Source organism: Primulina eburnea, chromosome 10, assembly GCF_022965805.1.
Source record: "Primulina eburnea isolate SZY01 chromosome 10, ASM2296580v1, whole genome shotgun sequence".
Classification (NCBI taxonomy): Eukaryota; Viridiplantae; Streptophyta; class Magnoliopsida; order Lamiales; family Gesneriaceae; genus Primulina; species Primulina eburnea.
This window is the reverse complement of record NC_133110.1, coordinates 19141821-19156420: the sequence shown is the minus strand read 5'-3', so window position 1 is coordinate 19156420 and position 14600 is coordinate 19141821. Positions and strand designations below refer to the sequence as shown.

The window sequence follows — 14600 nt, the reverse complement described above, 5'->3', positions numbered from 1 at the left end:
TACTTCCAACCAATTTTAATTTAATATTTAATAAACTTAACTTTTGAGTTTAATAAATTAAATTCTCATTCTCTCAATGGGAACAAACGATCCAGTGTTTGTGTGACCCTCAATGGTTCAGGGATACAGCTAGCCATGGATTCACAACTCCTTGTGATTCAGGACATAATCCTTTATTCGGGCTTACCCTTATTTGCCTCATTTTATGTATCCATAATTGATCATGAGAACGTCAGAAATCATATTTCTGATTAAATCCATCGAACCATCGTAAGAGCGTCTAATAGCATCGTCCCATGATTCCCTAGGTATCACTGATAGTGCCTGCAAGAACCAATCGATTATGATTAGCGAACAGTACGGTCACTTCATCTCATATATCTTGATCGAATCTGCAATCATTGCTTCATCGTGGTTTGCATAATAATTCGATAACTATGTGATACATATAAATAGTGGTGAATTTCCGACTACAATGCACTGGCTCCTACATGTGTCGCAACTGTACCCAATCTCGCCACCTGATGACTCTCCTGGAGCCGGTAAACAATTCAAAGCACAGCCCTAGCATATAGAGCCTCAGTGTTGTCCCGGGTCGTAAGGACTAATGGTGTACAATCATAACCACAGACGTATCCTCTCGATGAATGATAACCACTTGGAAAGTCCAAGGGAGGGTTGTTCGGTATAATCATCATATGACTATCCATCTGCATGTTTGGACATCTCTATACCCTTACCAAGAAACGCATTACAACATCACAGATTCTAGTCTCGAGCTCAAGCGAGATTTATCCATGTTTTAGGTGGCTGAATCGACTAAGAACGAATTTAGATCATATAGTGTTTACAAACAAGTTTCAACATGAATTACGACTCATTTGTTATTAAAGTATAATCGAGATCTTTTCTATGTTTGATAACATGGGTATACAGATAAAAAAAATAACAAACCATGAAATAATAAATTATTTAAAATAAAGATTGTTTATTACAACTGAGTCAATAAAATAACTGGCCAACAGTTGGCTTGCAGGGCATCTACTCTAACAATCTCCCACTTGCCCTAGAGCCAACTACCCATAAACTTTAATCCCATTGCTTCGCGATGCTTTTCAAACGATGGTCCTAGCAAGGTCATTGTAAGTGGATCAACAACATTATCTGCAGAGGGGACTCTTTCGACCGATATATATCCTCTTCCCACAATCTCCCGGATGATGTGGAACTTCCTCAGTACATGTTTAGATCGCTGATGAGACATTGGTTCATTTGCTTGCGCAACGGCACCAATGTTGTCGCAGTATACCGGGACTGGATCAACTCCATTAGGAATAACGCCCAACTCTTGGACAAAATTCCTCATCCAAACTGCCTCTTTGGCTGCAGCAGATGCAGCAATGTATTCAGCTTCAGTGGTGGAATCCGCAACGGTGTCTTGCTTTGAACTTTTCCAAGAGACAGCCGCACCATTAAGCATGAATACAAAACCAGAGGTAGATTTTGAATCATCTACATCATATTGGAAGCTAAAATCAGTGTAGCATTTCAATTTTAATTCTCCACCTCCATAGACCATGAACAAGTTCTTAGTCCTTCTCAAGTACTTAAGAATATCTTTCACGGCCTTCCAATGCATTGGACCAGGGTTCGCCTGATATCTGCTTGTAACACTCAGAGCGTAAGCAACATCGGATGTGTCGATATCATACCATACATGATACTACCAATGGCTGACGCATATGTAATACATGTCATCATCTCTATCTCTTCATCAGTTTTGGGACACATAGCTTTATATAGAGTAACAACATGACACATTGGTAAGTATCATCTCTTGGACTCTTCCATAAAGAATCGCTTCAGAATAGTATCGATATCAGTGGCTTGGGTGAGTCCTAGCATCATTTTTTATCTATCTCTATAGATTTGTATTCACAATACAAAGGATGCTTCACCCATGTCTTTCATGGAGAATTTACTTGCTAACCATACTTTAGTTGATTGCAGTAATCCTACATCATTCCCAATAAGTAGGATGTCATCAACATAAAGTATTAGGAATGTCACTGCACTCCCAATAACTTTCTTATACACGCATGGTTCCTCAGGATTCTTAGCAAAACCAAACTCTTTGATAGTGCTATCAAATCTGATGTACCAACTCCTTGACGCCTGCTTGAGACAATATATCGATATCTGAAGTTTTCATATCTTATGCTCACTTCCTACTGACGTGTTTCCCTCAGGTTGAGACATATAAATTTCTTCTTTGATGTCTCCATTGAGAAATGCAGCATTTACATCCATTTGTCATATCTCATAGTTATAGCATGCTGCTATGACTAGTAGTATTCTAATGGACTTAAACATAGCAACTGGTAAAAAAATTTCCTCGTAGGCAATTCCTTGCCTTTGAGTATAACTTTTTGCAACCAGCCTTGCTTTGAAGGTCACTACATTCTCATCCGCCCCAAGCTTTCTTTTGTAGATCCATTTGCTTCCTATTAGAACAATTCCCTCAGGTGGATCCACCAATGTCCAGACTTGGTTTGAATACAGAGTCCATTTCAGACTGCATAGCTTCAAGCCATTTGGCTGAATCAATATCAGATATTGCTTCTTTGAAATTCATTGGATCACATCCAACACAATACTCATCACGACTTTGTTCATGAAGAAGAGTATATCTTGCAGGTGGTATAATAACCCTATCAGTCCTTCTAGGAGCTTGTACTTCAACTACTGGTTGTTGGAAAAAATTTGTTCAACTTCTATAGTTGAGGGAGTATCTTGAATTTCTTCAAGTTCTATCATCTTGTCTTTTCTATCTAATAAAAATTTCTTTTCCAAAAAGGTGGGATTTCTTGAAACAAACACTTTTGCTTCATTGGGATGATAGAAATAATATCCAACATAATTATTTGGATATCCTATAAAGTAGCACAAAGTGGATCTACTATCCAATTTGTCTCCCACTGTCTGTTTCACGTAAGCAGGACATCCCCATATTCTCATGTAAGAATATTTGGGAGTTTTTCCCATCCATATCTCATATGGTGTTTTATCGACTGTTTTAGTATGGACATTATTCAACAACATTGCCACAGTTTCAAGCGCAAAGCCCCAAAACGATATAGGCAATTCAGTGAATCCCATCATGGATCGAACCATGTCCATTAAGGTTCCATTTCGACGTTCAGAAACACCATTCAATTGTGGTGTTGCTGGTGCAGTCCACTGTGAGAGAATCTCATTCTCTTCTAGATAACCCAAAATTCAGCACTTAAATATTCTCCACCTCGATCAGATCGAGTTGCCTTAATACTTCTTTCTAGTTGGTTTTCTACTTCAGATCTGAATTCTTTGAACTTTTCAAATGCTTCAGATTTGTTTTTCGTCAAATAAACGTACACATACGTCAAATGGTCATCAGTAAAGGTAATGAAGTAGGAATTGCTAACACTTAGTGGGCCACAAACGTCCGTGTGGATCAAATCCAGTAGATCATGTGCACGTTCCACGTTTCCATTGAATGGAGTCTCAGTCATCTTTCCTTTTAGACAGGACTTACAAGTAGGTAGAGAATTTATGTCATACAAGTCAAACATGTCTTCTCCCTGTAGCTTGTGCATTCTTCTTTGGGAAATCTGACCTAGTCTAGCATGTCATATTTGTGCGAGATTTTGATCTTCTATTTTTCTTTTGTTTGTTGTTGTTTTTGTATGCCTTGGACATTGTTTAACAGAATATCCTTTAATTTTAAGTTATAGAGATTATTTGTTAATTCTCCAGTTCCAATCAAACATTCATTCTTGTATAAATTGCTTACACCATTAGCACAAACACAAGAATAATCATCCATATCAAGCACAAAAATAAAAATAATGTTTTTAACCAATTCAGGAACAAATAAAACGTCTCACAACAACAACTTAAAATTATTGTCCAAAATTAAAGTAACGTCTCCAATGGCAGTGACAACAACTCTTGCTCCATTTGCTAGTCTTAGAAAGATCTCACCATCTCTAAGCCTCTTGCTTCTTCCCATCACCTGCAAATCATTGCATAGATGAAAACCACATCCGGTATCCAATACCCAAGAAGAGGAATTAATAGAAACATTAACTTCAATATAAAACATACCATGGCCAGAACGCTTCTGGACAAGATACTCCTCGCAATTACGCCTCCAATGCCCAGGCTTGTTGCAATGTAAACATACTTGTTCTGACTTGTCAGACATTGTGGGCATCGGATTTGGTTTCTTGTATGACTTCTTGTTGGGCTTGTTCTTCTTCATAGGGGCAGAACGATTCTTGCCTTTATTTGGGGCTCCCTTTTTCGTACCGGACGAAGAACCCACTAGAATAACATGCTTTTCTTTTTTAATCGTGATCTTATAATTAGTAAGCATATTGAACAACTCTTCAAGGGTGGCCTGAAGCTTGTTTATATTAAAATTAACCACAAATCCATCGAACGAGACAGACAATGATAGCAATATAATATTAGTCGAGAGCTCACTATGAATAACCACGTCGAGTCCCACCAATTTCTCGATGAGCCTAATCATCCTAACACCATGCTCATGGACCGAAAACCCCTCTCGCAAGCGTGCAGTCATGAGTTCTTTAACAGTAGCATCTCTCTGAACGAGCTTGTACGAAATACAATTCTTTCAGATGAAGGTGAATGTCAGTAGCATTCAACGCCCCCTCGAACCTCCTCTGAAGTTCATTCGACATAAAAGCCAAAATGTAGCTCTTAGCTTGAAGATCATGGTCCCACCATTTCTCAAGCATAGCTAACTCAGTCCTACTAATATCAGGAACTGCCTCCTTTGGTGGCTTCTTATCAAACACATACGCAATCCTTTCAGAGTTCAGACAATATTTAAATTTCGAAACTAGTAATGATAGTTAGGGCCAGTGAATTTGTTTTGATCGAGAATGATTGAAAACGAGTTACGAGTAGACATCGTAAATATACTGAAAATGAAAACAAATAATAATTAGTGATAGTTTTAAAATAATTCTAAGATATATAAAATATGGATTTCATTTTATAAATTTCCCTCCCGTTATTTTGACATTTCCACCACCTTCTGATGAAAAAGAGAAATCGTATTTCTTTAATGAGCACGTAGAGTTCAATTAACCAATTATAATCATTAGCCAACAATTGGCTTGCAAGACATCTACTCTAACAATAAGTTATCTTTTTCCTAGACAAAAAGGGTTCATGCCAGGTTGGTCAGTTCACTTTTCAGTATCGCACAACAATATTCGTTCCCAGAGGCAAAATCTTTTGCTAACCAACCGTTACCTCTGAATTTCTGTGGACTGTAAATATACAAAGTGACATTCGATTTACAGGCATATGGTAACCATCTAAACTTGCTAGCCAAGGGAAGGCAAGTTATGGCTGCCCACCACTAACTTGACTCGTTAGTTGCAGAACATTTGTCGCTGTTAACCTTTCTATAGAATAGAACATAGGCAGCAACTGACTTCACGTCTTCTTCGTTGATCGGTGATAAGTGACTATCGTCAAAATTGTACCACTTGTTTTCATCTAGAAGCTGCACATAAAGTTTACAAATTAGAAGAATCGTCCTCACTCAGGTTATTTAAGATGAAAAACTAAAATCAGCTTCAGTGTGTCAAGTCGATACTTGACATACAATTAAGCATTCGAGGATGTTGCATGAACTGTTGAAAACACACAAAGGAGATGTGATGTTAAATAAAAAGGAATCTGCAAATTAATGTGCCAAGCTACGATGATCAAGGAAGGATAAACATAGAAGGAACATCACGAACCTTAATGTGTGCAGTGTAATGCCCACTTCCCATGCCACCATAGTGGTTTGTCAAGGCATAGAGTTCATAAATCTGTCTCTGAGTGTTGCTCTTGCTTGCCACATAGTTTGTCAAATCAAAGTCATGAATGGGAAAATTGACAAATGTGTCTAGCTTATGCTTCACAGATCGACTGTAAGAGAACCTTTTTAAATGAATGACAAGAACTTTTGGAAGCCTCCAAAGATCGAGCTTCTTGCTCGCCTGGCGCCTCTCCTTGCATTGAGGGCAATACCTACACCAGAACAAATGCAAATGTTGCAAGTTTGAGAGAAAGGCTACTTTTCGAATATCTACCAATAAGTTGAGAGAGAGGAAGACAGAGAAGAAACACAATCTAATATAATTTTGGGGTCTTAGTAGAAACGATTTCAATCTTTGAACAAACATGGAGAGATGCTTTTATAAAAATTTGCATCCGCATGGCTGTTAAACCACAAATAACTAGTTCATTAAAAGTGAAAGGAAATTGTAGTGAAGGAAAGGATGAGGTTACCACATGTCCTCCGGGACCAATGGCTCTTCCCGTAGAAAAGATTCCAAGCAAGCATACAATGAGAGAGGTTCATTACGAGCTTTCTTACCTAAATGTCCATATTTACAAACTTCTGGTAGGTTTTCTATATGGCTGGTATCATAGCTTCCCAGAAGCTTCTGCGACCAGTCAACAAATACAAGTATTGACATAGAGGATGACGACAACTTAACGACCTTATCATCACCCAAAGTTAAATCTATGCAAGCATTGTTTTCATCAACCAACTGCAAAGGAAGTTTCTGTAAGGTCACTGGTTTCGAACTGCTACCATTTCCTTTTCTTAGATCAGCAGTATCAGCATCTGTACAAGCTTCCGAAATTCTGGTTGAACGGGATTCATCGGATGTTGTCACTGATGCAGTTCTAGAAGTAATAGCACCTGGATTTGTTGTTCTTAACATAGGTGAAAGCATTGTACGAACTATCAACTGTATATCACTTCTAGTAATAGTATCGTCACACGAGATTGGTGAAACAAGAGGTGTTCCATAAGGCTTCCATCCAAGAGTAGTCTGAGCATTTCCCGAACCCCTATAAATATTCAGACCAAAGAAGCAATATTAAAGAGATGTAAAGTAATGATGGATTCTACGAGAATGAAATGCATAAAAAAATTTCTTCAACGTAGACTTTATATTGAGTTTCACATACTGTTCTTCCCGCCTGTGAATCAATTGTAGGAATTTTGTGTTCTTCAACACTTTTGAGATCTTGTAGGCTGTAAGGTGATCGTCATCTTTTATGGAAGATAATGATATCAATGGATCCTCCAGGAACCGGTAAATCAAGTGACCTCTTATCTAGAAAAACACAACAGCTAAATATTCATGCAAAAAATCCATGTAGAAATATGAGATTACCACAGAATTTATACTCTAACAACCTCTGCAAGCAGGAGCTTCTCATTGAGTTGCAAGGAACACGCATTAGTTAGTGCTTGGATCAAATCCCGGCAACGTCCCTGCTTTGGAACAGTAACAGAGCAAGCTGCTGGCAATGCACTTCCATCACAGGTAAAAACAGTTACTGTCATACTACGGGTGGTTGCGGGCTGAAGAGGCAGGGATAGATACATGAAAGGATCAAATGTAACTGATACTTTATTACATACAGGACAGACTAGAGTTGACTTGAATTGACCCTGCACAACAAAAGTGAGCATGTGATTCTAATGACATTTTATTTTGAAATAAACTCAAGAGACCAGAATCTATAATGAGGTAACAAATTAAAAGGCTGGTAAAAAGTTTGTCAGAGAAAATTACAGGATTCAAATATCAGAAGCAACAATAATCAATAGGAGCCATAATTTTCTAGTAACAAATTGTGTTATGAAGATCTGACATACCAAAAGAATGGGGTATCGATCTAATTGACCAGGAATATGATTTACTTACTTGGCACACATCTACAATGATTGAATCATTTCGAGCAATATGATTTGCCCAATACTCATCAGCAACTTCCTCATCAGGCCGGCCATCTGCATCTTTGGATTTTATATATGGCTTATGTTTAACACGATTCAGATCTTCATGAAGTCCATCTAGCAAAAATGCAAGAAGTTCCTGCACCGAAAATACAGCAAATATACTGGTTGACTGCCTTCATTCAATATCAATATAAATTCCTTAAAGCTTTACATAATGCACCGAACCTGTGAATCATGTTGACTGCATCCACTAAACTGTGGTGCAAAGCGAGCAAGCTTTGCTTTAAATTGCCTGGGTGCAACAGGAGCTCGTCCTGGTGCCCACAATTTTCTAAGTAAATCGCCGAAAGCTAAAGCAAGCTCACCCTGCAAAATATCAAAATTCACAAAAATGACCATGCAAAAGAAATCAATCAGAACACCGCTTAATGCTAGAAACCCGTTATACGCACAGATTAGCAATAGCAGACAAATCATATTAGTTTACTGTAAGCACCGTCAACATCACAAAATATAAATTTAAATGCACTCAAGATGTCGAGATTTAAGATACCCTGGATTAGTATCCATTATTAAAAAATTAGTTAAAAAATTGATCTTGAATGACAAACTTACATATGAACTATGTCACAAATGCATAGCAGAAGATGTGTCACTTTCAAAATTTATTAAATTCAATCCCATAAAACTAAAATATATATTTTCATTTTGCGACCAAAAAAAAACTCAATGATTTCATCTGAATTTCGTACATATTTCAAATTAAAGCTTTGAGAATACGAGCATGTGTATTAAGTCTTATCATTGCTTTTGAAACTTACAACCATGCCCAGAGGATTCTGTCTGTTGATTTCTTGATGGTAATCTTCACGAAAATACCGAGCAAATTCTGGTGTATGAACAAGGCACTGTATTGCACTATTCATAAAACAAGTGTTTCCAAGATTCAACAGTCCAGTGAGACCACAAGAAGATCCCCTTGTACTCACCCCACTTGGTCCATATGCCTTCTCCGAACTTAGGTTTTGAGCTTGAGGCAATTCTGCATTGCCATTTGTTGATGAATATTTACTTGAAGATACAGCTTCGGAAATTGGTACACTTGACTGTGAAGGTACCACAAGAGCCACACTCCCATTATCCACAGATCCGTTCTCCTGAATGGAATTTGTGCCATCCTCATTATTACTGTTTACAACCTCCACCAAAATCTGTAGCAGTCATGGGAAAAAAATCGAACATCAGAATATTGTGCCTATGTTACACGAAAAAGGCCACAGGTCAGGCAAAGTTCTCAGCAAATAAAGAAATAGTAGACAAACATGAGTATATACTCAATTTTGAATACAATGTTGAATTATTCAAGTTCCTATCATCCCAAAAAAGAACCAAAAGACAAATAACTATGCTGAATCAAGGGAAACCAAGAAAAGTCATTTGCCAAAGCATACCATACATGAATTTACACAATTATATTCAAAGGAAAGGGGGGAACATAAGCAAATCAGGCACAAAAAGCACAAGAACCTTAAGGGCAATATAAAAATCCTGAGAATCGTAAAAAGCAAATCAGACACAATAAAGTATTTTACTAAAGCACTTGGTTTTTTTTTTCAAAAATAAAATAAATCTACTACAAAAACAGAAAAAAATAAAGGCTTATAATTTTTATACTTAAAATCAATCAAAACTCATGCATCAAGAAAGGAATTCTTGAAACTCCTATGAGTCGTCAGGAAGTAGTCGTCAGGAAGTATTAAGAATGTCTACTGTAATATTTCTTTCGATAAAATAACATTGCATTCAATAAAGTGCTCTTCAGATTTAGACAATAGTCTATTTCTTTGACACTAAAAGAAATTTAACAATCATATAAATAAGAATATGAAAAAAGAAAAACAAAATTGTTAACCAATAAATTTGTAAAATTACCTTCAAAATAAAAACCCAAAACTCCACCCCGGACCCCAAATGTCCTACATGACTACATCGGCCAGCCAACAAGGAAAATATAAAAATGGTAATCCATTTCTATGATTGCTTAATTGAAAGAACATAAGATGCGATGCAAACATTGTGTCAAAGGTAAAAATTAGTAAACATTTCATTTACCAATAACAGGTGATCTGTAAGAAACTTCATTGATTGTCGAAACACTGTGATTTATGACAGAAAAAATTATGACATGAGCAGACGATCTGAGCATTGATTTTTTAATGGGAAATGTGCATATCACACAGTTCAGCTTATGGTCCAACAAGAAGCACTTTCACATAAACATGATTTTGTCAGACATAGCAGTTGCATATAATAGGAAGTGAAACATAGACACCCACATCCTGATCCATTTGGATATTCGCATCATCAAGCGTCTTTTCCATGTCACTCATCAATGCATGCTTTCTGAGACTGAAGTAATCCCAAATACACACCTGCGCAAGGAAATTTATTTGAGTAAATTTATCGTCGTGAGTTTAGGAAAACTAAACAATTGAGAACAGAGTAACAGAGAGGGACAAGGTCTTACTTGCTTCGAGGTAAGATAAAAAATCTCACAAGCTCTTTGGTGAAGTTTGCCAATCGTTTCCTGCCAGAAGAAATTCAGTGTAGCAGATGCTAGAAAATAGGCAGCCATGGGGAAAGGTGAATACATAAAGTGTCTTATTCCCTTCGGGAGCAGGCCACAGGGAACACATTTGTCGTACCTTTTTGCTTATTCTTATGACAGAACTGACACCTTTTGGCATCAAATGCAACTGAAGCCGTAGAGGATAAACTTCTACAGACAATTCTGTTTGCGAAAGGCCAGTGCTGATAACTTTTCGCGCCAATACAGGACCACCTCCATACCTAAATTCGGCAAAGACTTATATTAAATCCCTTTCTATTAATTCATTGATCTTCCCATGGTTTACAATCTATGACATAATACAACTCACTAGCATGATAATGACAAAAGAGCATACGTTTAATTATATTTTATGAGAAACAAATCTAGCCTATTTTACAGCTTATAGCCACCACGAAAGAACATTTAGTTATTTCCACTTCTGAATTATACATACATAATGAGTCATGGTCATGCAGGGATGTTGCTCTACATTTACATACATCGAATTTTATTTATGAACCTCTCCAATTAAACAGCTCAAGAGAAACCATATATCAGCAGTTTAATTTCAGCTTAGCAATAAAACAGTATGGGCTGTGTAGACACAAGAATCCGACCGGTTTTACATAGAATGTAAAAACAATGAATCGGGCATAAAGAATTACCAAAAGAAGAAACAAGCAGACAACATTTTTTCAGATCAAGGCTCTCCCAATCAGTTGTTCACACTTAAGAAGAAGCAAAAGAAAATCAATAAGTTACTAGTTTTTTTTTTCATTTTACCCTTCTCTCCATCAAGCTCTCTTCCAATTTTATTCAAAAAGGGACTGACAAAATCGAGACCATCACGTAGGTCGAGATACCCAAATTTAAAAATCGAGCAAACCAACCTAGGATCTTAACATGTTGACATATTTAAGAGAATCCTTAATAAATATAACATGACCGGAAAAATAGCTTTCGGAGAAATATTTCTTTTTAACGGTCACTCATGCTGCATCATAAACAGGAAATGGTCAACTTAGAACAAACACAATTGAAATTTGAACATTAAAGCTTGAATGATTAAAGCTCCAAATTCACGTAGTTTCTCAATACACTTTTCCTACAATGTACAGCCAAAAGAATTTAATGTTCACTGTCTAATGATAACTGAACCTAAATAGGCTTGTGGACCAGCACCCCATACTGCTCCGTCATGTCATATTTCACTAAGAATAAACCCTATATGTTGCTTGTCTCTCAAGACAAGATGCAGTCGAAGGGGTTAATAAATATGAGACAAAGAGAAATGGGACAAGTGAGAAACCACAAAGGAGGTACATTGCCACCAAAAATGAACTGATTGCTTAAAGACGACTCAAACAGCTGATTTTTTTCAAGAAAACAAGACAAATTGCTAACAGTTGTCTCCAACCTTTGGGTGCATTGATTTTTCTTTTTTCTATTCTTTTCTTTAGGACCCTTTTCTCCTTTGTATATTTTACTGAGTGATAGAACTAAAAATGAAAATTTAAAGTTGGTGAGACTCTGGTGTCAGGGTTCTACGCTCTTCATTACCTCCTCAAAACCATAAAGACTGTGATGGCAATTGAAAGTTAAAAAATTTGGGAATTTTTTGCATTTTTATACGTCGATGCAGTTTAAGATATATAAATCGATAAATAAAAAATCAACTGTAAGTCTCCATATAAGGAGCCAGGAGGAGAATCCTAGTTAGTATAACTTGGATAATATATTTTCAAATAAGTAAAATATACCTTCAAGCAGGTATTCAGTGTGCTTAGATATGCAAAATGAAAATTCAGAGTTGAGATAGAAACTTATAGAGAATGAAAATTCAGATTTGAGATAGAAACTTATAGAGAGCTACAAATACTGGCTAACATTATGGACACAACTAGACAAGTACCTTAAAGGAACAAAATTTAGTTAATTACACTGAGAAACACAGGTATACCAATTGCAAACCACAAGTTTAAATAGGGACGATATCTTATCCTTTGAATGTATCCTTCTATCCTCGGTAGAAACATAACAAATACATGTTAACAACCCACATTTCAAAACTTGAAGTTGGTGGTCATGGGCTTATTTAATCGGCCTCTGCAAACTTTAGTGTTCACGCTCATATAATCACAAGGAAGCCTGTCAGTAGGTCTTATGATAAAGACATCTGATCACAACAACACCAAAATAGTGCGGATGTATACTAGAGAAAGAGATCTAATTTTGAAGTTAAATATTTGTTTTCTCTCATAAATGTTCAGGTAACTGTTTTAGATACATGAATAAAGTATCATAGATGTGTGTGCGTGTGTGAACGCATGTAAGTATAAAATGTTATGGAATGTCAGATTAAGTGAAAGTAAAGTAATGACTACTCACCACATGTACAATTGATTCCAAACTTCTTGGGGGAGCAATATATAGTCGGTACCTTCAACCAAGGTATCATGAAGTTCAATGTCCATATCAGAATCCTCAGACATAGTTTCATCTACTAAGTCTGAATTGTCAATGCTAGATGGCCTCTTTAACTGCACTCGAGCCAACTGACTCGTGATTCTCAGAAGAAGATCCATCATTGACAATACTGGATTGGTTTTGATTCACATATTCAAGCCAATGATGCCACCATCTACCAGTAACCAAAATTAAACTAGTCAAAGAAATAGATTATTCCACCCAAAAGAAAGGATGTATGATCAGACTACCTAATGAATGGAAACAACAAAATGAAACTTGTGATTTAGTTGATACCAAACTAGGAAAACTGTAGCAAACTTGAGAATATCCATCAACCCCATTCAGTTGTCATTCAATGGTTAGATACAAGAGTTGACACAATAATGATGATTGATTTCCCTTTCTGATAGATTCCCACATCTAACTCAGACTTTTTAAATGCGTTCAACGTGATTGTTATTACTGCAAAGTGTAAGATAATGCTTGACACAATAATGGTTCACTCTCGCAGCCATGAAACGGCCAAAACAGAGATGATCACCAAAGTGACAAAGTTCCTTGGCTGAAACAGTGCGTGAAAACACCATTTTCTGAAGGAATATTGCCAACTGCTCGGCCGTTGCGGAACAGAACGGCCATCCTGGCCATTGCAGAATGTTTGTTGAATTCTTTCCAAATTTTGAAAAAATTTCCGTTAAATATCATTCCAAATTTCTAGGTCTTCGTTTTTGTTTTTAAAAAAAATCAGTGACTGTTATTGCGACCGTTACGTGAATGCCTATGTAACATGTACACAATCCATTTAGTTGATGACCATTAGTGACTACCGCAACCGTTTCGGGCTAACCATGGATACAATCCATTTAGTTGATGAGTCTGGAGGCCCATTGAAATTGATTTTAGATGTTCCTATATTAAAGTGGTGTTAGCGCATCCGATATCTAAGTCCTCAATGTGTAGATAAAAGCAAAGCAAAACTAATCCGACATCTAAATCCTTATTGTATAGATAAACTAAAGCAAAGCAAAAACTAACTCCATTCCTTTCAGTTTGCAGATATTTGGAAAACCGCAAGTTCAGCCTAAGTACATCATTTAACATTCAGTGTCGCCGTAATTAACCACATTTTAGCCCAAGATTGACAGTATAAACTCCTCCAAGTAAAATGCTAACAAACAAATAACCTACACTATTAAGCACTAATAAACCCAAAGCATTTTTATTTGAACGCAACCGAAGTTAAAAGCTTAAAACACAGATTCAAAGACACCACAGACTAGCAATGAACAATAATGAATGAAAAAGACAAAATAAAAAGAAAAGGCTAGATTTTTTTAATAGATCTCATACACTACTAGTTTCAAACTAATACCTTTGAGTGATTAAATAAAAAGTATCACCGGATTTGGATTGGGCTTCGGCGGCAACAGAAATATCTCTAATGCTTTGTTTCTCTTCCTCGGGCGTCAGCTTCTGCGCCACCTCCGCCATTTCTCAATCTTTTCACCACCAGGCAGATAAATTTCAGAAAAAACTCGTTTTTTCTCGTGAAGAAATTGAACTTTACATGGAGGGTTTTTTATCCACGAATTGAATTATATCCCATAGTGAACAAGTTTTATCTTTCCAATGGTGAGGAAAGGGTTTTGGCTTTGGCTTTTATATAAAAATCAAATAATATGGTTA

General features: G+C 36.7%; 1 protein-coding gene across 1 annotated transcript; it reads right to left on the bottom strand.

Moving 5' to 3' along the window:
* Nucleotides 1–5201: 5201 nt before the first annotated feature.
* Nucleotides 5202–14570, bottom strand: LOC140803189 (ubiquitin carboxyl-terminal hydrolase 5-like). Its single transcript, XM_073158915.1, is given in 14 exon segments — nucleotides 5202–5584; nucleotides 5826–6099; nucleotides 6361–6933; nucleotides 7054–7202; nucleotides 7286–7543; nucleotides 7800–7970; nucleotides 8060–8200; nucleotides 8656–9045; nucleotides 10171–10266; nucleotides 10362–10421; nucleotides 10540–10684; nucleotides 12834–12985; nucleotides 12987–13086; nucleotides 14287–14570. Coding segments are annotated over 14 exon segments (2775 nt in total). The 5' UTR covers nucleotides 14406–14570; the 3' UTR covers nucleotides 5202–5437.
* Between the last annotated feature and the right edge of the window lie 30 nt (nucleotides 14571–14600).